At 42.0% G+C, this 24,118-nt stretch overlaps 2 protein-coding genes and 1 long non-coding RNA gene across 4 annotated transcripts; 2 read left to right on the forward strand and 1 right to left on the reverse strand.

Moving 5' to 3' along the window:
• The first annotated feature begins 614 nt into the window (after positions 1 to 614).
• LOC145454402 (uncharacterized) lies at positions 615 to 6,038 on the forward strand. Its single transcript, XR_013920120.1, has 4 exons — positions 615 to 1,090; positions 2,474 to 2,644; positions 2,713 to 2,792; positions 5,272 to 6,038. It is a non-coding gene; the product is annotated as an uncharacterized LOC145454402 (long non-coding RNA).
• Positions 6,039 to 8,989: 2,951 nt separating this feature from the next.
• Positions 8,990 to 11,066, forward strand: LOC145454165 (protein downstream neighbor of son homolog). Its single transcript, XM_080332185.1, has 2 exons — positions 8,990 to 9,317; positions 9,385 to 11,066. Exons 1-2 carry the CDS (start codon positions 9,102 to 9,104, stop codon positions 10,876 to 10,878), a joined length of 1,710 nt encoding a protein of 569 aa, XP_080188311.1. The 5' UTR covers positions 8,990 to 9,101; the 3' UTR covers positions 10,879 to 11,066.
• A 2,069-nt stretch (positions 11,067 to 13,135) lies between these two features.
• On the reverse strand, positions 13,136 to 23,262 carry LOC145454163 (uncharacterized). 2 transcript variants are annotated; one of them, XM_080332183.1, is made up of 9 exons: positions 22,696 to 23,262; positions 22,101 to 22,349; positions 20,674 to 20,743; positions 18,808 to 18,963; positions 17,951 to 18,109; positions 17,131 to 17,637; positions 15,752 to 16,001; positions 14,532 to 14,848; positions 13,136 to 13,700 (listed from the first exon to the last, which is right to left on the reverse strand). In XM_080332183.1, exons 1-9 carry the CDS (start codon positions 23,172 to 23,174, stop codon positions 13,380 to 13,382), a joined length of 2,508 nt encoding a protein of 835 aa, XP_080188309.1. In that variant the 5' UTR covers positions 23,175 to 23,262; the 3' UTR covers positions 13,136 to 13,379. The 2 variants fall into 2 exon arrangements, with proteins under 2 accessions (XP_080188309.1, XP_080188308.1); XM_080332182.1 differs by having other exon boundaries at positions 20,674 to 20,752.
• Between the last annotated feature and the right edge of the window lie 856 nt (positions 23,263 to 24,118).

The raw sequence follows: 24,118 nt of genomic DNA on the forward strand, positions 1-24,118 counted from the left end.
ACAATACCAAACTCACTTACAATGCAACATTCGAGGCTTATTTTCGGGAGTTCCAGGCCCAGCAAACACTCGATATCCCATGGATTTACTGGTATGTCCACAATTGTTCCAACTCGTCCCACCTCCCAAGGTTAGTTACTGAGGACTTGCTCAGTTTGTCACAAATTGGACGTCCAGTTATGTAACTCCAGGTGACTTCCAGTGGAAGAAATTTTGAGAATCTTCCTACTCCCGTCACCAATGAATATTCCAGAGGATGTCATGGTAGTCAGTCACCTGGATGCCACGTACATGGGAGTTCATCAGGATGCCCCTACTTGGATATCGTTTTCATGGAGTCCAGCTGGCTTGTTCAAAATAAAGACTCTCTCTCTCTCTCTGTTCAAAATGGCATATTATCATTATTCATCCCCACGTGGGATGCACATGCACATCTCGCGGACGAAATCGTAAGAAATATAGGCTCTATAGCCATTTATTGGTGTACTGTTTTTTTAAATATATAACAATCCTGCTTTGTATTGATTTAATGAAATTGTTAATAAGCTGAACTATAGGCCTAAAGAGGCATATAGCAGGACCCAGGCGTGCACCTGCACCTGCACAACTGCACACTGCACACTGCACATCATGGCGAAATACGTGTTCTGAATATGTATACTATCCCAATATGGTGAAATACAAGAACAAATGTGAGCATCAAGGTGAAATTGTGATGCATGTGGCGGCATCACAACGTGATTCAGTAAGCATGATACGCCATGACCAATTGACCATTCGTAGCACACAACACGTCAAGTCTGGTATCTCAACAATCGCGGCCCAGACAGCCTTCTTCCTTCTCCGTCACGTGATACCTGCTCAGTGCAGCGCGACGGCGCGTGCTTCTGGCATTTGAATCTGAGTTGATGTCTGTGTGACTGATGCGACGAGTTTTTTAGAGATAATGGACGCAGACAAAACAGTCATTAGTCATTAATTAGATTGAGAAGCTGTACGAAGCGAAAGCTGAAGACTTGCTGTCTGTTGTTAGTGTTGTTGATTCAGAAACTCTACCCGAACCGCTCCAACAGTGAAACAGTTTGAAATGGTAAGAGTTCTAATTAATAATGATATAGAATGATGCGTAAATAGACTTAACCACCGTATACACTTCTTGTGAGCGTAATTTAGCTTCTCCTTTGTCGTTGATAGTTTGTGTTCAATATCGATATATGGTAGAACACTCATTGTTTGTTACGCCTCGTTATTTCTTGGAATGCAGATACGTCATACTGTGAAGTGTGAACACGCTGCAGTATGATTGAAACGCCATAAACACCTATTTGCTGATTCATTCATATAGCAATGTTTTGCTGGTCGGTAGACTGAATGTTCCTCAAGATAGTGATAAAAATATCTCATGTATTTGCGCGGTCATACCATAGTAATTTATGTAATAAGGCATTTATATATTGCTTGATCACTGGCTAACTCTATATGGATTGTACTAGTTTGGTTGCGCCTGAGACTGATTGCCGCCATTGTGGATTATTCCCAATTAACAACTCTTGCTGAAAGTATTCTGCTGACTTTTCCTTCAAAAACCTGATAAAATGTGTATACATTTGCTGAAAAGTATGTCCCATATACAACCTATATGAGTAATTGATTATGAACAAGTGCAAGTTATACTTTGCTAGGATACCAAGATTGATTATTATGTAGTTAATTATTAATGACTATGCCCCTTTGTAGTACATGATACGCTCCTGCCGTGGCCAAATTCACCCTGTATATATAGCCGCACTCCAGACTGGAATCGGTGGTTGTTTTCGACAACATGTTGTGCGTGACAGACACATTTCTCGCGTGATTGAAAAATTTCATTCGCGTGGCGGAAATATTTTTCGCTCTGATTCGATACTGAATTACTTTTAAACGATAATATGTGCTGAAATAGACCTGGTATACACCGGACTAAAGTTACACCGTATATTCGCTGTTGCGCAAATGCCACGGTTGCTTGCGTTCATTGTAAAGCGCAAGCAACTTATTCTGCATCTGGACTATGATATCGCTTTGTGACGTCAGCATAATTCATTAATCGGCGTGATCCGATATAAATGCTCGCGTGACAACTGATGTTGATATACAAGCATATTGTCTAAACGTGATAGAAGGCATTATTTAAGATTATGTTGACTCCCTCTTCAAGTTGAGGAAATGCATGTGCCGCAATCAAACCCTCAACTCAGAGCCGCGGTTTGGCCTTCATCGCCCAGCGAATCTCTGCTATCAAAATGAATTATCGAATTACCATTGATGACGTAATAGTATTCTGGGTGATTCACAGTGCCAATATTCTCGCCAACAGTAACCTGATAACTGATTAGTGTGTAAATGTACTATAGGCAGCATGCTTGCACCCACATCGGTTTGTTTTTCGTACTGTCAGATGACTTGAATACAACCATTCTGATTTTTTACCTAGATATCAGCAATGTCCGCCGTTGGTGATGACCACGTCAAGCAGACTGCACGAAGAATGCATTATAAAGTGTGTAGTGTACCGTCAACATAATGAAGTACTTAAATACATCATGGGCTTGAACTTGACAAAAAAGAGCACGGAACAAGTGGTGCCCGTATAATATCATTTTCTGTAAGTTGAATGGTAGGCCTACCTATCATATGCGAAAATCAATGTTCAAAATCAGAATCTATTTTCAGGCACCGGATACGAAATTCATTCATCAACAATGCGAAGTGTGGCGCCAGGCCCAGGCATGAAAGTTGGAGAGCAAACGATGGTAAAATAAATAGCTTGAATACAATTTGCAAAAACCGAAGGTGGTTAAAGAATTTAGTTTTGGTACTCAATCAGTCGTAGCATCATAGGCCTATCATACATTTCTGCTCAAGTTCAAGTAGCAGTAGTGAGCGATTGCTCAAGTGGAAATAGAAAATTAAGAAAATTGCACGAGCATCAAGAAGTGGATTAGCCTGAATTGTGGAATTCTTTAGAGTTTAATCGTAACTGGCCATTTCCGAATATAGGTATAGGCAAGGTGAAAGTAATATCCTAAATTTCTGTTGAAACTACAAGCGGAAATAAAAAATTGCGTTGATAAGTCTTCAAGAAATTTTGAGAAGTAGATTTGGTCAAGGTTTTACCGTCATCTTGCCACGAAATCGTGACTATTTCTGAATATAGGCAGTCAACGTATATCCATGTTGACTAGCGCGTATCTTTATGTTGAAGATGATCAGCATTGGAACCCAAGCAAAGCATCAAATTTCTAATCGAGTGTGTGTAGAGATCTATAAGGCATGTAAAAGCTGCTTCCAGTACAAGCAGAAAATTGAGTTAGAAAGAAATCTTGTAATTTGTTTCATAGAGTAGAATTGATCTCGGTCAGGAGTAGCCAACCCGTGGCTCGCGAGAAGGTTTTCAGTGGCCCGCGAGTTTATTATCGAAATGTTACTGTAAACGCGGACGTTGAAATTTTCTTCATCGTCTTAATCAGTGATTCGGGTTTCCCTCAAGGCCAGGGATCATTTGAGTCTTTTGTGATGCACTAGTGCAGGGCCGGCCAACCCGGGGCCCGCGAGAAGGTTTTGAGTGGCCCGCGAGGTAATTTCCGAACTTGGTAATGTTATAAAAAAAATGAATTGCACAGATTGTGAACATGCAAGGCCAACCAAATATTTGATTAGTTTCGCCGCAACACTTGAGATGTGATGACTAAAATATCAGTTACGACGCATTGGCATTTCTATGAGCCAGTCACACTTTGGTAGATCTTCGTACACTACAAAGCAGAATAATTTGCGATAAATTTATGAAAATTAAATATTTTCTACACGCTTCGCGCAACATGTAGTCATTCGATTTCTTGCTTTTAATATTGTTACCCCTTTTTGAAAATGAATGAACGCCTAATGTATCAGATTGAGTCCAACTATATTCTCGATTACTAGACAAAGTGTCGTTCAACATATGCGACCTAGCGTTTGCGCTCGCAGAAAGACCGTCGACTATGAAACCTAGGCACAAAATGATTGATGCATGTTGGTCGAAGCTTTCGAAATTGATATGTCCAGGCGCTGAATAGTCCAGTCCTGGCAAACTGAGCCCAGCGATATACTGCAGGCCCGCAATATAGTCAAGTGACAATATTATTGAGCTATGAACTTCGAAAACTTTTCGCGCGGCTAGTGGCCCGCGCAATATTACGGCGTTCGAATGTGGCCCTTTGGCTGAAAAGGTTGGCCAGCCCTGCACTAGTGCGACCACAGATATTGTAATTATATTTTTGTGAAACTATTGTCTTCACCATGTAACTTGCATGTATCAGTTCCGTTTTAGCGTTTGTGCTTCTGTTTTTGGTAATTTTTTCATAGCACTCGGAACGCAATATGCATTTTTTCCGCACTCGATATTTGCAGTGTTGAGGGATTATTTAATGGAAATATTTCTTACGGAAATTTCAAACGTTGCATTGCATCAAACAAGCATTGTTCATTTTGTTCAATCTATGCAGAATTGCTGGGCGGTCTGTATGTTTGACAGCCCTGATGTAATGGAATTTGGCTTCTTGCCAACATGGGTAGTCGAAGTAAAAGTAGTCAGTACTGCTCAAGTAATACATAATTTCTAGTGAAGTATATGTAGTGGTTTACAAGACATGTTAAACCTACCGCAAGGAAGCCGCTAGTGTGATGTCGTAAATTTGGTCGAGGTGTCGCTTGATTTTTGCATATAACCGTAAGTGGCATATAACAATTTAAAGTATTCAATGTTGGGACTCTAGTGGAAGTAGAAGTAACAGGAATTTATACTGGAGTATGTAATGATTTACGAAGTATGTTAAAACTACTCCAAGTTGAAATTGAAGTTGAAAGGTACTCGAGTTATTTGAAAATGGTAGATTTGGTTGTAATGTTTCATTCTTTTACCATGTAATGGTCCGAACATGGGTAGCCGAAGTAAAAGTAGTCGTTTTTGGTACTTGAGCTGAAGTAGGAGTAACATCATAAATTTCAACTGAAGTAGAAGTAGCAATTTTCAAGGTATGTCAAGATTATTTCAAGTGGAACTAGAAATATAAGTTGATAAGTATTCGAGAAGTGGTCTTCGTCGAACAGGAGTTAGTTCTCAAGCAGACATCGGTAAGTAACGTAAATCTGTAGTGAAGCATATGTAGCACTTTCCAAGGCGTTGTATAACTACTTCGAGCAGAAATAGGCAACATACGGAATTCACTGACATTGCTGTATATATTTCAGCCACAAGCGCCAAGAAAAAACGTTTTGGTGCAGCCACTTGTGATTGACGAAGAAAAAGAATAGGCACTCCACATCCGCAAACGGTGCATTGATTTAATTCTTGCAGAGTGAATTTTTACGGAACGCTTTTTTTAATGCTCGTTTTGAATTGTTGCGGTTACTTTATTCCTGCGATACCATTCTTTCATTTCATCAATCTTTTGCACATGGACTGTTCCATTAGCTTCGAGTTGTCCCAACAGTTGCAGTGTCTTATATTCCTGTGACACCTTTTTTTATGTAATTAATGCTTTTTTACTTTGACTATTTGTCATTAGTTTGAGTGGTATTAGCAGTTGCTGTTTGCTAAACTCCTGTGACACATGTTCTGTGATTGCTTGTCGCAATATGATTTTTTACTTCAGCCTTGACTGTGTTAAGTGGTAGTAGTTCTCGCCTTATTTCACATTTTGTGTTTCGTAAATTAGATAGTTGTAGTTTCGTTGATAATATCCAATATTGTATTTGTATTTTGCCACTTTCATTCCCCACTCACCCAATATACGCTGTGTGAGAGCTGATATGATGTTGTATCCCATGTTGTTAGTCGTGAGGCGTTGAACCAGGTATGGAGTGGAGATGATAAAGGGGGCGAATGACACTTCCATAGGGAGTGGCGTCATGTCCACAGTACGTCAGGCGTGTCCATAGGGAGTGACGTCATGTCCACAGTACGTCAAGCGTGTCCATAGGAAGTGGCGTCATGTCCACAGTACGTCAGGCGTGTCCATAGGGAACCATGTGACGTCCAGGCTAGGTCAGACGCGTCCATGACGAGTCTCTCCATGTCCACAGCACGTCATTGCGGACGAACTCAGCGAGTGGACAGGACGTCTCTAGTTGTCGACAAACCCACTCCAGGGAGGTAACGGCCGGAAGTAACCGGATGTCCTGCCAGCTATTCCACCGGAAGTCAACTGGACATCGAGTGTTTGCTGGGAGGGCCACGAACAGAAAAAAATCTATATTTTCGCAACCAGTATGGTGATAGCTTCCCATTGATACCCGTTTTATCAAATTTAATGCTGGACAAGCCGGTCAAAACTTACCGTCAAATTGCCTTTGACCAAACGAAAAGTGTGCCATAGACCAATTTCACTGAGCCGTGAGATTTGCCTGTGTCCACACCATATAGGACACTATGAGCAAACTATGAAAACTGGTATCAGAAATGGTAAAATATCAAAAAGTCGTAGCTTGCGTTGCGTAGCTTATTTAGATATCGAAGCAGATAGGTATGGCAACCGCCATTGGCATTATGTTACCCCTTTGATGTATAGTTGGATACATTCTGTGTCATCTTGGGTATCATTATATATGTCATTATCGCCAGTTTAATGTGGCGAGTATTAACTAGTCGTAGCCTACGCTTTACAGCTGTAACACCAATGGATTCTTCGGCGATTGCACATTTCTATTGCTATGGCACAGTATCCATTATGTTCAAGTTGTTATTGACCTGTTCCAACATTCGAAGGTAAAATCAAACGCTGTTTCTATTTGACTTCGGTAATGACATGATCAATATAGCCTAGTTATCAGGAGCATGCCTATGCTCGAAACTCGGAAATACGGCCTACTTTGAAATACATTGAATTCCCCTATTATTGGTGCTGCGGCCCGCGGCGCCGTCAAAAAGTAGGAATTGGCCCGCGAGCACATTTGAGTTTGAGACCTCTGTTTTAAGCCATGTAACATGAGACTCCAAGAAGTGTGTCAGAACGATCGACAGCGAGAAAACTTTGGCCGAAAAGAACAGCATAAGCTTATATGCTGACCGAAAACTTCGTTATATATACAAAATACATATAGGCTTGATTATGCCTCTAATGACTGGCGCCGAATATTTCTGTCTTGGCAATCTGAACCTCACAAGACAAATACCATCCCGCATGGGTTGGGTAATATTATGTCAGTGGAGAAATACCAATAATTTGAAATCGTGTGCGTCTTTTAGTTTAGTAGCCTGACGAACGTGCTGTTACGGCCCTGATAACAAATTTTGGGATCCGGTCACATGCACACATTTAAGATATTTAGAGTTCTTTTAATATTGAGAACTGGTTAGAATATTTATAAAACCATAGACTCTTACACAACAGTACATGTGTACAACTGTGTGTACATGTAGGCCACAATTGAAGTAGCCTACAACTCTTCAAATGCTGACTTTGCACATGTAGGCCTATATTTGAGCAATATTATCCGATAAACGGAAATATTTTACGCGTGTGTGCCACGATTGTTATGTGTAATCCATTGCGGATAGATGACAGACAGTGTCGCCATCACCGTATTGAGATGGTGAACATCGCCAGTTGTAACTATACTAGAGCGCCTATTATGCACGGCCCGAGGTTTCACTTACATCTGGATCGCTGAAAATTATCTGAAGATCATATTTCACATTGTTGACTCATCCAGTTTACTTACACATACATTGCTTCATTCGATTTTGTAACTATATAATGATTCTAAACATCGCCCTAGGGGGATGTTAGATCTTACTTAGACTAAAATGCTGACATGTTCCGTGTACTTGGCCATTTCGACATGGCTCATCCACCTATACCAGTTCAGTGTTCATTATATCGCGCTGTCGATTATCCGTCTTAAGCGGATGAAAATAATTGAACAGCTAATTGTAATTTAACCGTAGCCCTATAAACGCTATGATTCCACAGATCCAATGATATATATATATATCATTGCACAGATCACATCATATAATAATACTTTTTGTTTCCTATATTCCATAAATATGATGACTTTATGATATTTGAACCAGGGATACAGGGATATCTAGAACTAAGGGATGGGACACTCCAAACAGGGCGATCCATCGCAGGGCAATACCTGATAAACTATGATGCTGCATAAAACTTTGTAACACAACCAGGGCATATGTCTTTCGAACATATTTATTGGAAAAGAACATAAAATTTTGAAGGGCAATACGTTTTAGTAGTTCTAGATATCCCTATACTATATAGTTGTATTTAATTTGATTTTGGTACCGCAAATTTGCACGTTTTTCTCTTGATCGGTCGACGACATCTCTCTCTCTCTCTCTCTCTCTCTCTCTCTCTCTCTAGCTATTCTGATTCTATATCCATATCCACCATCACAGACGTGAGACGTCGCACACTTTCTGAGAGCATATTCCCACTGATTGCCATGTATAATGATACTCAGAAGTTGCTATCATAATGTAAATTGATTGCGTAGATTGGTAGATAACATATAATCGCTAGCATGTCCACATTCAAGTCGAAATACAAGCAATTACTATTAATTAAATGCAGTTCATCCTCAAGATTACCGGACCACGACTGACCTATCGATCTCGCTTCCCATGACATGCCGCCCTATTCTTGTCGCTTTCTTTTTCTATACTGTCTTCTTTACTTTCATTCAGTGTGCAATGTGCACGCCTCCTCTTTACATCGCCTAGGCCAAGGTGGGTGTCTGATTCCATAGACAAATCCAAGTCGCTTCGACATCTTCCTGTCGATTCATTGTATCGCATTTTTTTGTGGTGTATTGAACTGATAAAATTGCTAATAAACCAATGATGATGATGAAACTACCCAGTAAAAACTACATACAACCCATAATTATAGTTTACGTAGCTCAGTGGTTATCTCGCATGATTGAGCAGGAATGAGCGCGAAAAACCGGGCAATCCCCGATTTTTGTTGGGCAACTAAACCGAAACCACCCTATTGAGTGAAATTCGCGCGTAGTTGCGACAGTTAGTTTCCCTAAAATTTCACAGAACGACGTTAAATATGGATGAAAACGACAAGGAATGTCGTTGGCGCACCCCAAACGGTATCATCCGTAAGATGAGTATACGTAAAGAGTTCAAGAGACGACAGTCGCTATCAACCCTTTCCCTCAATTCATCAAACGTTCTGCCGTCATCAAAGAGTTGCGCTGCTCCAGCAAAAGTCAAGTCCACGAATCCATTCGCAAAGAAGAGGGCGTTATCTGAAACGACTGAGGTACTATATTTCAAGTGATAATTTGTTATGTGCTTTTTTTTCTTACTTTTTACTCTATTCCTCACAGCCTTCTAAAAAACGAGTCGTTTCACTCAGCGACTTCAAGGATTACTCCCAGCATGGATCCCCAACAAATGGCGATATTGGCAGTGACAGAGTGAATCCAGAGTCATCCAGCGAACTCCCTTTTGTTTACTTGGAAGAGGACTCCATACAAGGTTTATTTAATCAAGTCTCTGTGAAGGAAGCATTTAAGCCACTGGGCAAAAAGTCATTGCCCATGGACTGGACTTTGAAACGTAAAGCGAGATTTCTTTCATCAAATTCATTCATGTGGTGCGGTCGCACCAAGGGGTCCGAGGACGCTAACGCAGTAGCGCAAGCATTACGATGCATTCACAATGACATCGCGGCACGTCCTAGTTTTTCCGAACCCTCTGAAGAAGTTAAAAGGTCTTGGAGAGTGGAACTTAACAAATTATTGACGTACTGGCAACAGCCTTCGATACCATGGCTGAACTTATTCCCTAGATTCGGTCACTCTACTATGTTAAATTCAGGTGCTAATCCCGCAATACCTGTAAATGACGACATAACCAACGCAATGCAAGATTGCTGGGCTGTGTCGTTTCGTTCTATACTGCAACTCACTAAGGAAGGCTTATGCCCATTTTTCTATGTCTGTGGACAGCAGTACACTGCGTTGTTTCGTGCGTGTACCGTTGGTGAGTTAGATGATATCACATGCATGCTGACACCCACCACAGTGGGACTGCGACAGTTACTGAAAAATGAGGGGATTGAATTCACCCGCTCCGGTGCCGAGAAGGAAAATTCTTCCACAGACGACACTTCAGAAGATAAAGAAAATTTAGGCTCTGATACAATATCTAACGACATTATAAAGGACACAACCGTAAATCCAGCTGATGACGATCAAACTTGGGATCTTATAAACCAAAGCATAAAGCTGAACGGTCTTAAAGGAGTAGTGAGAAATAACCAAAACGCAGAAACGTCGACTTCCGACACTATTTTTGTGACAGGAAACACCAATATCCAACTTCTCTCAAACTATCTTCTTACTTCAAAAACAAGCATATCAAAATCAGGATCTCAAGCCCACATCCCACCAACTATATTAGCACCGATCGCTTTTGAAGGCGCAAGCTTGAAAAAGCTGTCTGTGAGGAGTGGTATTGCGAGGAGCTTTTCCGAATCTACCTCAAATGGACCAAAACTGTCCCGCGCCAATTCCAGTTTGAAGCAATATTCTTTGGATATATCAGGTCCTCTTTTGCCGCATTGCATATTAGGGCTTCATAACTTGCTTGCTAAAACTCAAGGCAGTTTGGGGTACAAGGCAGCTTTGAGCACGTCACTATACACTGTTCCTTTCAATACCTCTTTTAATCAAAATTCCGATCGAGGTTCCACCAATGCCCAACATAGTTACGGTCTATCGGAAGCTGTAACTGAAATAATTCACTCGCAGGATAGCAAACCGATCTGCCTCAATCATATTTTGTTGGATAACGGGTTGTATACGTGGAATGCATGATGTTGTACTTGTTTATTAAATAGTTTCAAGCTGCCCCTATTTAAATGAAATCTGCAGTGGATTTAGTGTCGTTCTACTGTAAATTTCACTATATTTGTTTGTATTTTTCTAGCGTGGAAAATGGTGTGATTATAGCATGAATATTGTAATCTTAGTATATTATACAATAAATGTGTCAAGTGTCCGTGCGTGATCTGACTGATCTTGTAAAATATTTTGGAATGCCAGGTTTGTTGATTAGCTTCAGTATTGACGTCTGATGGGCAGGAAGGAAAGGATGTAGTTTATTTTTGTCCTCGATGTTTTTGCGGCATAGCCTATACAGTACAGGGTTGTATCCAATTCACAAGGCACTTTTATAGTTTGGACTCGAGTCAAGTCAGTCATTTTCAATTCGCCACCGAGTCAAGTCCAAGTCAGCGAGTTGCGGTTCGAGTCCAAGTTATGGTATTATGACCCGAGTCCAAGTCATTGTGTTGACTGCACAGTTTCCAGTTGAAGTCTTGTCAAATCCACCTTTTATAACTCTATTTGGTGATATCGAATGATTCGCTTGTATAATATACTAATTTTCCTCACTTATAGCAGTTTCTGGTCGCATTTTCAAGTACCAGTACCAATAGATGAATAGACGGAATCCCAATCGTGTCGTTACTTTACTATACTTCGAAGTGACAATGAAATGTCGGTCTTGGCCGTCTGAGTCTCGAGTCATGCGTAATTCTCAGAAAATCGTGACTCGAGTCGATTCATGACTCCAGTCATTACAATCCTAATACAGTATACACAGACTCATGATGATTCGACTGTCAATAGCAATGGTTAGAGTCGTGTCGTATGAGTCTGGTTTCAAGTACTGAAATAAGGTAGGCCTACCCCTCGCAACTATCAATTAACTAGAATTGTCGTTTTGATACTTTCCCTCCAGCGTGGGACCCTTGAAATATGCTACGTCATGGCCAACTTTTAGTAATAAGCACGTTCACGGAAATCACAACGACCCGCAGCATTGTCACAAAGGGCTAGTTATGGAATGTGAAATTGTTTTTGACTGTCAGAAGATAGAATGATCTACTTTGACGTGCTGAACAATATATTTGAATATTTCGTTGGTATTGCCTGAAAGATGGCATTATTTGTACTTGAAGCATAATACTCGAGTTGGAATCGAATCAGTTATCAATTTTGTCCTGACCTATATACGACTTAAAAATACTCTGTAGCTAGTTTGCAGCAAGGAAGAGGTAGATATCTTTGCTCCTTCCAAATTTTGTGAAGTTATTTGCACTCAGCTCGTCACAATGTATCTACGACTTCGTGTCATTGTCGAACAATTTTCAGCCCGGCTACTATGCTTAGATTGCATACACACAGGCTAGGTCGCTACGATGTCAGGGTTGCTCATCCGATTTTTCTGGTCTTATGCATCAAGTTGTCCAGGGGGCCCGCGACTCTGCTTAATTCGGACACGACCGCTTTTCTCTGCCGAAATGCTCGGGAACGGAACATAAGTATAAATTAAATGTAAACAACTGTTAATCGGACAATTCTCGCCTTAATTTGGGCAATTCCTGTCATAGGTAAATAAATAAACACAATAAACGTTACTTACTTTGTTTTAACGCTAGTCAAATGGTTATGGTGAGACAATAACGATACGTGCAGGCACATAAGGCCATGTCAGCTTCATAGTCGCTGTTACTTCGGTACAATGGCGTTGATCATTTCCATAAATGATTTTCTGCCAGACTGAAAACTTTTTGTTTGTAATTCTTACTGTTTTGTAGTGTAGTTAGCCAGCGCTTGCTGCATGGCTTAGTGCTGTGTGTTAGGAATTAGCTTACTGTTAGCCCTATATGTATGTGTTATACAGCAATATAATATACTGCATTTGTTGAATTCGTTGGTTTCGAAATACTGTATGATTATAGATAGCTAACCTACGGAAGATATAATTCCAGTGCCGATTACTGCAGTATAACACAGCATCAATTCATTTATTTGGTATTTACAACAGTTGGATTGCGTGTCTGCCTTTAGGCACGGCATGACCATGAAACGTACAATTGAATTTCCGCACAAAGCCTTTTCTCCGCTTAATGCGACCAAAAGTGAGCGGAACAAAACTCCGAACGACTGTATTTCAAAGATGGTGGTGCTGCCCAAGACAATCTAACGCAACTTCGTGGTCAAAGCCTCGATAGCGTGACTATGCCTACCTCTTTTCAATAGTTCATCCACGTATTGGCCTGAATGGTTTCTGATAGGGTGGGCAATTCTATATTTTCCTCGTCTCATAGTGTTCTGTATCGTCACATATCATTCCCCACTACGGTACTCTTCTCAGTTTCTAGTGTTGCCATTAAATTTAACGAATCAGACAACAATGCTTAGCCTACTAATCGTCGAGAGCTATCAGACAATAGAAGAAATGCAGAAACAAATAATCTATATCATAAACACTCCGCCAACCGACTCTTCAAGAACACACCAAAGGACCATCACTTTCGCACCGGCATTCTCAGCACCGTCGCGCCCCGTATGCGGCAGTGAACGTCGTTGAGCGTAGGCAAGCGCTGGAGTGATAGCGAAGAATTCATAGCAATGCGGGAAGCCTGGTTTCTGTACACGCTGGGCGATGCGTTCGGATAAACCACCTGGTACGAGCGCAAACCTCTAGGCAGGAAGCGGGGGTTGGTGTTGACGCTGGGGCGCGTTTGCTGAACGCCGTTCGAACCGTATCGCCATCGATATGGCGGCATGTAGCGGATTTCGATGCCTTTTCCGTTACCGCGAGAGCTGGCTTGCGCCGAGGCGTGAGCCTGTAATGGGGTTTCAAACGTGATCACTGATCAGCAATGAAGTGATCAGAGTAACAAAGCACAGTACGTCGACTTTTTCGTATAATCACGTAGATTTTACCTACTTTCACTACTGGCTCAAGAGGTTATGCTTTTAGATTAACTTCTCATTCTACTAAACAGTTTTCCGATTTTTAGGCCAAACTAGGCTTAAAGAGCTTATTGGAGGTTCAGAACTTCAATATCCAATTCAATAGTATATTCATATTGAAATGAATCCGAATATTTTCAGCTGACACTCGTCAGGCGTAATCGTCAGCAACCAGTAGAGAATCGGAAATAACATTGTATATCAACAATGGTATCACAAAATATGACGTCACCGGCATGAAAGAGAGAGCGTTCAATGTACAATTTTTAAGTGGTACACGAACTCCTGTTGTTAATAGAGTTTGGGTTGGTGTATTTTGATAAAAGTCGACTCCAAGGCACACAAATGGAAGTGTGAACGGCCCCTCCCAACGACGCGAAATCTGTCATCTCGATAATCATTCGCTCAAATCGGATACGATTGTCGATATACAATGTCTTTCCAATTCTTTACTAGTGGCTGAGATTACCCCTGGCGAGTGTCAGCCGAAAATATTCGGGTATATTTCAATATGAATAATTGAATCTGTTCAATTGTAAACTAGGCTTAGCATACATACTTTTTACTTTGGAAATTGCCAATCCTACCTGTACATGAGTCGTGATTTATTATGTTGTTACTGCTACTTGTGCAATTACCGACACTGCGTGCTGTGACCACCTCTGTATTAGGCGAAACCCCTATTAAATCCGAAACCTTACTTGAGCGCGTGCGGCCGCCCGCATGGCCGAAACTGAATGAGCAGCGGGTGAGGCATGACTGCCGGCGACGGATTTCTGACGAATGATTTGCTGGTGTCCGTTAGCAGCCGATGTCTGCGGCGAATCTTCGCGCTTAACCTTCGCGACTTCTTTGCTTGACATCGCCGATCTACCAACGTCGGCCTTCCTTTTTCTCGACAATATATTGACTGCGTTTCGGGAATAAGGTGCTTCCCGTGCGCTGTTAACGACGGGTTTCTCCGCGGGGTGTGTTTTTGAAAGGTCACCTTTCTCTTGCTTTGCTTTTGGGTCTTTATCTAAAATCGAATAGAGCGGGTGCTTACTATTTTAGGTCGCCTTTCTTCGTAAGTCGTCAGTAACGAATGACTTTTACTTTATAGCAGTACTACTCAGGTGATTTTTGCCGAAACAGCCCCTGTACGTGTGATGGGAAGAAGTTTTATTTCCGAAAATTGCTCTATCTTGAGCGTCATTAGTAATTTTGCGTTGTGGCGAAGATGCATCACGCAGAATTCCGTGGCTTTGGTAAAGTCGAGAGAAGTTTGCGGAAGGAAAAGGACGTTATTTATTTTCCTCCTTGATGTCTTCGCGGCATATATACACCGACTCATGATATACATATCAGACGATCTGTACATGCATACCATGAGTGCATGATGTGCATATGCCGCTGGACAAGGAAGATGCAGATATAGCCTTGGAAGGCTTTCTAAGTCTTGCACCACCCCTCCATGCTATCCCAGTAATGCTGAGCGCCAAGTAGGGAAGTCATGGATACCAGTATTGTTCTGACCCGGCCGAGGATTGAGCCCACGACCTACCGATCAAGAAGCCGGGGATTGGTTTGTGTGACTTTTTTGGCGCAATTGTTACATCAAATCGTCGAAATAGCCTTTGCATGACCGCAAATTGTCCTATTTGTAGTGTCATTATCGCCATTTTTCGTTGTGGCGAAGATCCGCCTTGCAATTTTGAAAATAGCCTATCTCAGACATACTTTACTAATAGCATGTGACGCTTTGTCCAAAATCTACTGTTTAAAACGGCTTACTTGTGCTTAATTCTACTTGATGTTGTTTAGACATGCCTTGGAAATTTGTATTTCTACTTGCGTAGAAATTTATGGCATAACTTCTACTTCTACTTGAGTCGTGAAGTATAATACTTGGCTACGTTGACGACCTCTGCCTTTCTCTCACCTGAAGTCTTGTTGCTGGATGTGCTCTGGCGGAAAGCAGCCTTTTCGTCCGTGGCCGGCCGTTGGCTTTTCTCGAGGCTGATTGATTTCGACACGTTGGGGTCGATCATGGCGACTATATCGCTCAAATCGCTCTTCGTCCGAGCGTACGCCACGAACGCGTCGTTAACGGACAATTCCCTATCTGTTGGCGTTGCTGCGGTACTGCTGTTGCAGTTGTCAAGGTCTCCGGTGTCTTCCGCTGCCTGCGACTAGAGGTGTACGAAATGGGCAACTTTGCAACTCACGCAAAAGAAGTAACGCCGTAATTTCCACTCGTTTACAAGTATAGAAGCGGCGACATGTCAAAACTTGTGCTTAGAGCGGAAATACAATATATAAGGTATAAAAGCTATACCCAAGCATGTAGTTTCAAACGGTAGATGTGGTCGAGTGGGTGCATACTTTAGCACAGTGGTTCGAAAACCTTTACTGAACGGTGACGAGATAGCGTATAGTGGTATAATCCACAGCTGCAACACCAATGGGTTGCGGGTACGAGTCCGACCGAGGTCGACTCCGCAATTCCTTCCCAAGTGTTAGAGGTTTATCTAGGCTCCTACTCGCCATCTCACCCGTGTAAGCAATGTCTTATAAAAGCCTAGAAGTGGGCCGTGCTACGGAGATAAAATGAAGAAAATAGACCTGGTGTAAACGACCATGGCCAATGGCCATAGTAGTCGACAGACACCACGAATACCACAAACAACAACTACCATTACTAACCTGGGGAACACATACGCCAATCTGCAAGATCTCGGGAACCCCAAATTTTCGCCAAGTCATAAAAACGAAAATCTACCACGATGTAGATCTAATACAGTGATACAGACTACTGACGCGCGAAATGATCTGCGCTTTAACGGAGTGTTAAAAGAACAAAAACATTAAAATATGATTTTCACACAAAACGAAAACGTTATAATGATTTCATAAAAATGTTTGTAAAATTATTATTATGATGAGGACTTCTGCTGTTCCCTTTCAGACAGCAGATACCGATGTTTCGCCTTGGGAAGTGTCAAACCGCATCAGCGGGACACCAATTGCTTAGTTGCAAATCATATTATAAAGATTGGAGATACAATTTTCATTTCAGGACGGGATTTCCATTTCAAAACTTTCCTAGGTACACCAGTGCGCACGAGGTGTTCCACCGTCACAATTCGAATACTGATCGGGCCTAATTGCCTGTAACCAATGATGGCCATCACAAATCTTATGTATGAGCTGAGATGTGTCTTGAGCTCCAGGCAATACCTGAGATTGGCTCAGGGAACCCCTAGCATTCACGGGAACATCGGTTGAGAACCGCTGATCTAACTGCCCAAGTCTACTCACCATGTCTGCCTGCGACGCATCGCTTTTCGCCGGACTTTTGCCTGAAGAATCCACGGCTAGTAAGATTTTTCTCGTTGAAGCGCCGGAAGGAGACACCGTAGTCATCGGGGACAAACTATCAGCGTCCTTCTCACTGTCGCCGATTTTCGAATCTGCCTTTGGGCATATCGCGGCCGGGTCCACCGTTAACCTCGGTATCACGCGCTTGCCGTATTTGATATGGTGGTTCACTCTCCCGCGTACCTTCACTAGAGTAGGCAGAGAAAAGATGTCGTCGTCCGTCGGGAGCGTAGGTTTTTCGCTGTCTGATAGCATCACGGATTCCGTTTTCTCTTCGGGAATTATGGGCTTCTGCGTGCGTACTGGCGCGCTTGTGTAAGAGCTCTGTTGGGCACTTTGCGTAAGCCCGCTACTGCAAGGTACAGTTACAACGGGTGTTGTTGATAGCAGCGTTTCAAAGTAGTTGAGGGGAAGGTTTCGGTGTTCCTTGACAGGTTTCTCCAAGCCCTAAGTCGAGATTGTGAGCTTTATTATGACGCTAACAATTACAGTTGACAGGCCTAGCCTGCTAGTACTGCTTATTCAAGCGGTTATGATTTTTGACTACTTTTACAACATAGTTTTCATTTTAAAGACAAAACTAGGTCTAGAATACTGTAAGAACGCAGCTGTCTCTTCAAGCGCAATTTACTCTTGAAAGACAGACTTGTCAACTGTTTAGATTGTGACCCTCAGTACCATGCTATAAACGTTTCGTTCACTCATCACTGCGCCCAGATGAGTAGTGCCATCCTTATTTCAAACGCTTAGCGGTTCCTACCATCAGACATTTTTCGTTGTTAGCTATCAATTTGTCGATGGTGTCCTGCAGAGCTTGCTTGTTTCGTTTGCCAACCATTGCGTGCGATTTGCGGTGCTCGCCTGCCCCCGCCGGCGTCTTGGTGACGGTGCTGGCGGCTTCCATCTCGGAAATCAATCGCTGTGAAAACGAAACGGCGTAACAATGCAGTAAAACTGCATGGTTGCTTTGTAACAGAAAGTTTATCAGCGGAGACGTCAAGACCAGAGATGATCAGAAACGAAGTTAAGTAGGATTGCCTTCTCCTTCCACTACTACAAGAGGTTATATACGCTTTAAGAAAACTTCCTCTTCCACTTGAGCAGTTTTTTAGTGAAAGCTACTCATTTTTTACACTTCGGAATTGGAAAACCAAAAAGTAGTTTTGTGATAAGTTTGCATCGCCTTTATTGAGTAAAATTGTCACAAGAACCGCGGGAGATAGCTCTTGTATCACGTCAACTTTGTATATTTTCTACATTTGCACCATTTGTAGTGTCATTAATCATTTTGCACTTATCGCAAAGATGCATCTCACAAGTTTTTAAGTAACCGCCTAACGATTAACTGCTAACATTATATAACCCATCGACGAATCTACGTTTTGAAACTATACTAATAGTTGAGTAGCCTCGTTTTCGAGCCTTTCATTTTCTTGAGGTAGTTTAGACTCTACTTGTAATTGATTAGAAATTTATGCTGGTACTTCTACTTCTACATGAGTATAGCAACGCTAACTACTATGATAACTCTTGTCAAGACATGAGTATTCAGGATAGGAAAACTTCGTCGCAATGCGCAAGTTTGGAGGTGAAAATACTGTAATTCCGGTTATATACCTCGACGCACTTTTTGTTCGCTTCCGTTATTCTCTCGATCACGTCATTCAATAACGTTTTATTGAAATCAAGTAATATCTTTTTGCAAGTTTCCAAATTGGACGCAGCCGGCTGTGAACCGGCCGATTTTCCCCCGGCTCTGAAGCTGGTCTGTTCCTGGAATATGACAAGAGCATGACAACCGACTTTAATTTCGTGTCATCATGCACATCCCGAGTAGTCGTATATAATAAATGAAAGATATCTGAGCGTGTCGCCAACTCAAAGCTGTAAAGCCAGTGCTTGCCAACCTTTTACAGTGGTCGACCCACTTTTAAGGCAAGCTTCATTATGCGACCCGTCATGGGATATAGCCGAACAAATGAGAACGCGATGAGTCGTGTGGGTAACTATAGTTAAGGGGCAATGCGCTCAAAAATGATATGGTTTCAAATTAAAAGGCTTAAACCGTTACATGGGACGATGTCTTCATCGTCGCACTTGCTCGAAGCGATAAGGCAGTCACGCAGAGAACTAACTTTAGACATATTTCCTTCATAACATCGACTGACAACTACCTAAAGTTCGTTCTCTGCATGACTGCTTAATCGCGTCATGCCATGTAACGGATTAAGCCCTTCAATTTGAAACCATATCGTTTTTGAGCGCATTGCCCCTCTAAACTTGACGCCCAAAAGTGAAATTGACGGACTATTCGAGACTATATACGAGTGTATCAAGCAGACAAGAATACAGGTAACAGATGATAACAAACGAGAAAGCGGGTATTCAATCAGCAATTCGCATTTTACGTCGAACATAAAGTGGTTCCAAGTATAGCATACGTCGCGTTAATTGTTTGCTGATTATAACCGGCCTGGATCGCACTTTCCAATCAACGTTCGCAAAGCCTTTGTAGGAAAGATGGAATTCCAACATTAATAAGGCATACACAAAAACGCAGTGTCCAATTTCGCGGCCCAATCAAAATAACTGTCACGAAAATCTGACTCACGAATTATTGAGAACATGGGAACATGGCTTACAGCACTTATGGGCACAAATACGATTAAATTTTGTGGAGCAAAACGGGGACTTGCCCGTCTAAGGGCGGAGATAATAAATTTGGATTAGGAATAACGTCGATTATCGCGCTCGCCAGGATTTATCAACCCAGGATTAAGGAAACCGGTTGATCGCAGCGCCTACAGTTAGTGTTATTCCCATGATTTAACAAACCGGAACAAACTATAGATAACTATTTATCTATAATAACTGCGAACACTGCGTACCATTCCTACGCACAAATATTTCCGATAATGACCGTGCCGATTGTTTCCTACGTATGGTGGCTTCACTAATCAATCAACGAATTACGTACCCACCATTGCAGAGCGATATCAATACCCTATAATCCGTTTCCTAGGTGTACTGTGCTAATTGGACACGATTTACATTTCGCGATGATGATAATTCTGCGTAATACAGTGGCAGTATCGTTGCCAGCAGGCTGCTGTTTCATTCAACAAATTGACATTTGACAGCCTACAACGCGTTTTCGCATTATGATTATGATGCGACAGATAACATCACTTGATTGAAAACTCGGGACACCACGACTAATCATCGCGCGTAACCTTTCCCAACTTTATGCGTCTCGATTAGCGGTATTTAATCACACGATTAGCGTTCTTTCGGATCAGCTAACTTTATTATCTCCGCGACCCACCTGAAATAGCATCGAGGCCCACCGGTTGGGACCTATACTTTTGCGCGTGAAGTGCACTTACAAATGAATAATTTCAAAGTCCAAATGGCATTTGAAATCGTATAATTTTCAGTGAATTAATTCCTGTATATGACGGAGCTCTTTACGGGTACACATACTTCGAGGCTTAGCGATGATGAATATGACGTGTCCTTTTCTTCGGATTCAGAAGTCGTCTGTGTTCTTCCCCTTCGTCGCCTGGAGATTCAGGTGGCTCGATTAAGATAACGCACTCAGGTTAAGCGAAAGGGTAAAGCAGGGCCGGCCAACCCGTGGCCCGCGGGCCACATGTGGCCCGCGAGAAGGTTTTGAGTGGCCCGCGAGGTAATTTCCGAAATTTATAATATCAAAAATGGATTGCACAGATTGTGAACTTGCAAGGCCAACCAAAAATTTGATTAGTCTGGCCGCAACACTTGAGATCTGATGACTAAAATATCAGTTCCGACGCATTGACAGATCCATCAGCCAGTCACATATTGGTATATCTTCGTACACTACAATAAAGCAGAATAATTTGCGATAGATTTATCAAAAGTAAAAATTTTCTACAAGCTTAGCGCAACATGTTGTCACTCGATTCCTTGTTTTTAATATTGTTGCCCTTTTTGTGAAAATGGAAGAACGCCTAATGTATCATATTGAGTCTAACTATATTTGCGATTACGAGACAAAGTGTCGTTCAACATATGCGACCTTGCGTTTGCGCTCGCAGTAAGTCCGTTGACTATGAAACCTAGGCACGGAATGATTGACGCATGTTGGTCGCAGCTTTCGATATCGATATGTCCATGCGCCGAATAGCCCAGTCCTCGCAAACTTAGCCCAGCGATATACGGCAGGCCCGCAATATAGTCAAGTGACAATATTATTGACCTATGAACTTCAATAAATTTTCGCGCTTCGCGCGGTAAGTGGCCCGCGCAATATTTCGTCAGTCGAATGTGGCCCTTTGGCTGAAAAGGTTGGCCAGCCCTGGGGTAAAGGTATCGGCATATTTTGCGCAGCTGACTTCGGCGTTGAATGTGAAGATATGTTGTTGTTTATTGAAAGAAAAATTGGCGCTTATCGCCTGTGGTACTTTTGCACCACGGTCGGTAATGTCGAGAGAAAAGATATATTTCACTCCAATCATCTGAATCAAATAATATCCGCCAAGATGGGCAGTATAAGGACTTCTATCGAAGTACACAAGTCAGTTTTGCCTTTACTTCCACTTGATACTCAATTGTGTATGATTTGAGACTACTTATAGTTAACACTTTTTAGTATTTTAGGCAAAACAAAGCCTGGAATACTTACTGTTTTACTTGGCTAGCTATTTCTGCTTACACATGGGTCTACGACGCTAATTGTATACTATATACTTTGACCACATCTGAACATCTGCAACTTGTTATATATCAATATAACAGATGTTTGAGGTTAAAAATCCAATGGAATTGATTCAATATTTTCGTGATGATCGTTTTGAAGTATAAATTGCTAGTATTTAGTAGTATGCATTATTGTTTAATTGAGACTATATCGAGGCAATCAGTTTTACCGGCTGGTATTGTTTTTCTCAATGCTTCCGTCTTCATATCCAGATTTCCTCCAGTCGATGCGTAAAAAGTTAGGCTGTCTCCTTAGCCGGGTCCTCTTCCGCGAGCGTGCGGTCTGCTGACCATTTTGATCGGTGCGGGGGTCCTTGAATCCCCATACACCGGGTGCGACGAATTTGAACATTGAGTTCATACTGAGCGCTTCATTAATTCGACTTTCGAACTTGCGCAACTTTTGAAAGTACGGAAATCTAAATTTTCACGCAATCAGGTAGGATCGATAAAATTAGAACATGACACGTGAACGCAGACTACGCCTGAGTAGATATGTAATGCAGTTTGCTATTGAGGATTCTTCGAAGTTGTGTAGCAATACATAAAGTTCCTACACAAATTCGAACGAAACCTACAAAAAGTCACTTTAGTCATGCTCTAGAAATTTGGAACCCTAACCTGTTCCGGATTCGAGTGAAAAATATGAATCCGGATCCGGTCCTGTTTCAGAAAAAACTTGCCGGATGTATGTCCGGTTAGAATCCAAAATCCTTTTCCTATACATCTCTGATGCGTATGCAAAAGAATCAATATTATGCCTACCTCGTTTTCAACCTTGCAACTATATCGGCTTTGTTCATTTCGGTCTTGTTCTGGCTTTTGAACACATCTGCTATCAATTCCCAATATTTTTGTGTCGGTCTGCTGCTCCGAGCTGACGGTAATTTCCTGGTGTTATTGCTTTCAACTGAGGCATCAGACGCCTGTGACGTAGGTATCCCTGAAAACGCTGCCGATGATGGCTTCAGGCTGTTAGCAGTATCAGGCTTACAGGAAGAATTTTTCGAATCGAATCCCCTTCTAGTATTTCTTGATTTATGACGTCGAGATGTCCCAAACTCTAGCTCTTCCATTGATATCGGCATATCGACATCTGAGAAAGCCCCTCGCTCTAACGCGACTCGGCAACGCTTGGGTAAAAGGCCCACGGCCCTCAATCGAGAGGGAGATAAGGAGCATTCATTCCACCGAGACTGTACGACTTTCTTCATGTCAAAGCAAACTGGTAAGTCTGATTCCATTCATTCACATATGCGCACCGGTATTTCTAACCAATGGCCGCGCTATGCCTGATTCTGTATTTGAGCCAGTTGTTTGGCAATAAAAACTTGAAGATTATGAAATTTGAAATTGTGTCGTATGACCTACTACATTGTTACCGAACTATAGCCTTGTCATCTCATTGTGACACGAATGAATAGTTAGATACAGAATAGTTAGCGAAAACTGGGTTTCTGCCTGTGACGTAACAAAACTCGTGTTTCGTACGCTGTTGCGCATCACAATTCCCAGCAGGACTAAGCTGCGAGAACAAGCAACTTGAACTTTTTAATGGTTACTAACTATTTTCAACCCTACCTTCTATCTCATCGCATAATTCATAACAGTGAAGTTTAGCGGCTGGTGAAGCGCAGTGTCAAAGACAAATCCGTTGTGCGTATAGCGGAGCCTGAATGGTCCGAATTATATCGAATAAGTGACCTAAAGTGAAGTCCAGTGGTTCTTAACTGGGGTACCGCAGCACACTGGTGCGTCAAACTCAGGGGTGCCGCGAGAAAATGTCGTAAACAAGGTCGTCGTACAACAAAAATTAAAGAATCCAAATTATTAGTATGACATAATCGGCGGTTCTATATTATCGATATAAAGAAGAGATGGTAGTACCGTCTCTCAATCTGACTCTCGCCTCGGCACAATGTCCGATCATGATCTTTCATATCCTAGACTTCCTTGATTTTTTTCATTCTCTTGACTACGTCCATGATTTGGTCTTTTTCAGGGCTTTTTGTGAAGATGATGTGAGCACAGCTACGTAGGGGCGGGAAATCTTAGATAAACCTCTGACGCTTCGGAACGTGATACTGCCGAAAATAGTCAACACTTGCAGTGGAACGCCAACTCGCCCACATGTAGTAGCAAGTGGGACTGTGATATTCATTGATGGTGCTGATAACTAAACGAAAGG

This window comes from Botryllus schlosseri, chromosome 13 (assembly GCF_051294905.1).
Source record: "Botryllus schlosseri isolate E-star chromosome 13, Bs_hap1, whole genome shotgun sequence".
NCBI classification, from domain to species: domain Eukaryota; kingdom Metazoa; phylum Chordata; class Ascidiacea; order Stolidobranchia; family Styelidae; genus Botryllus; species Botryllus schlosseri.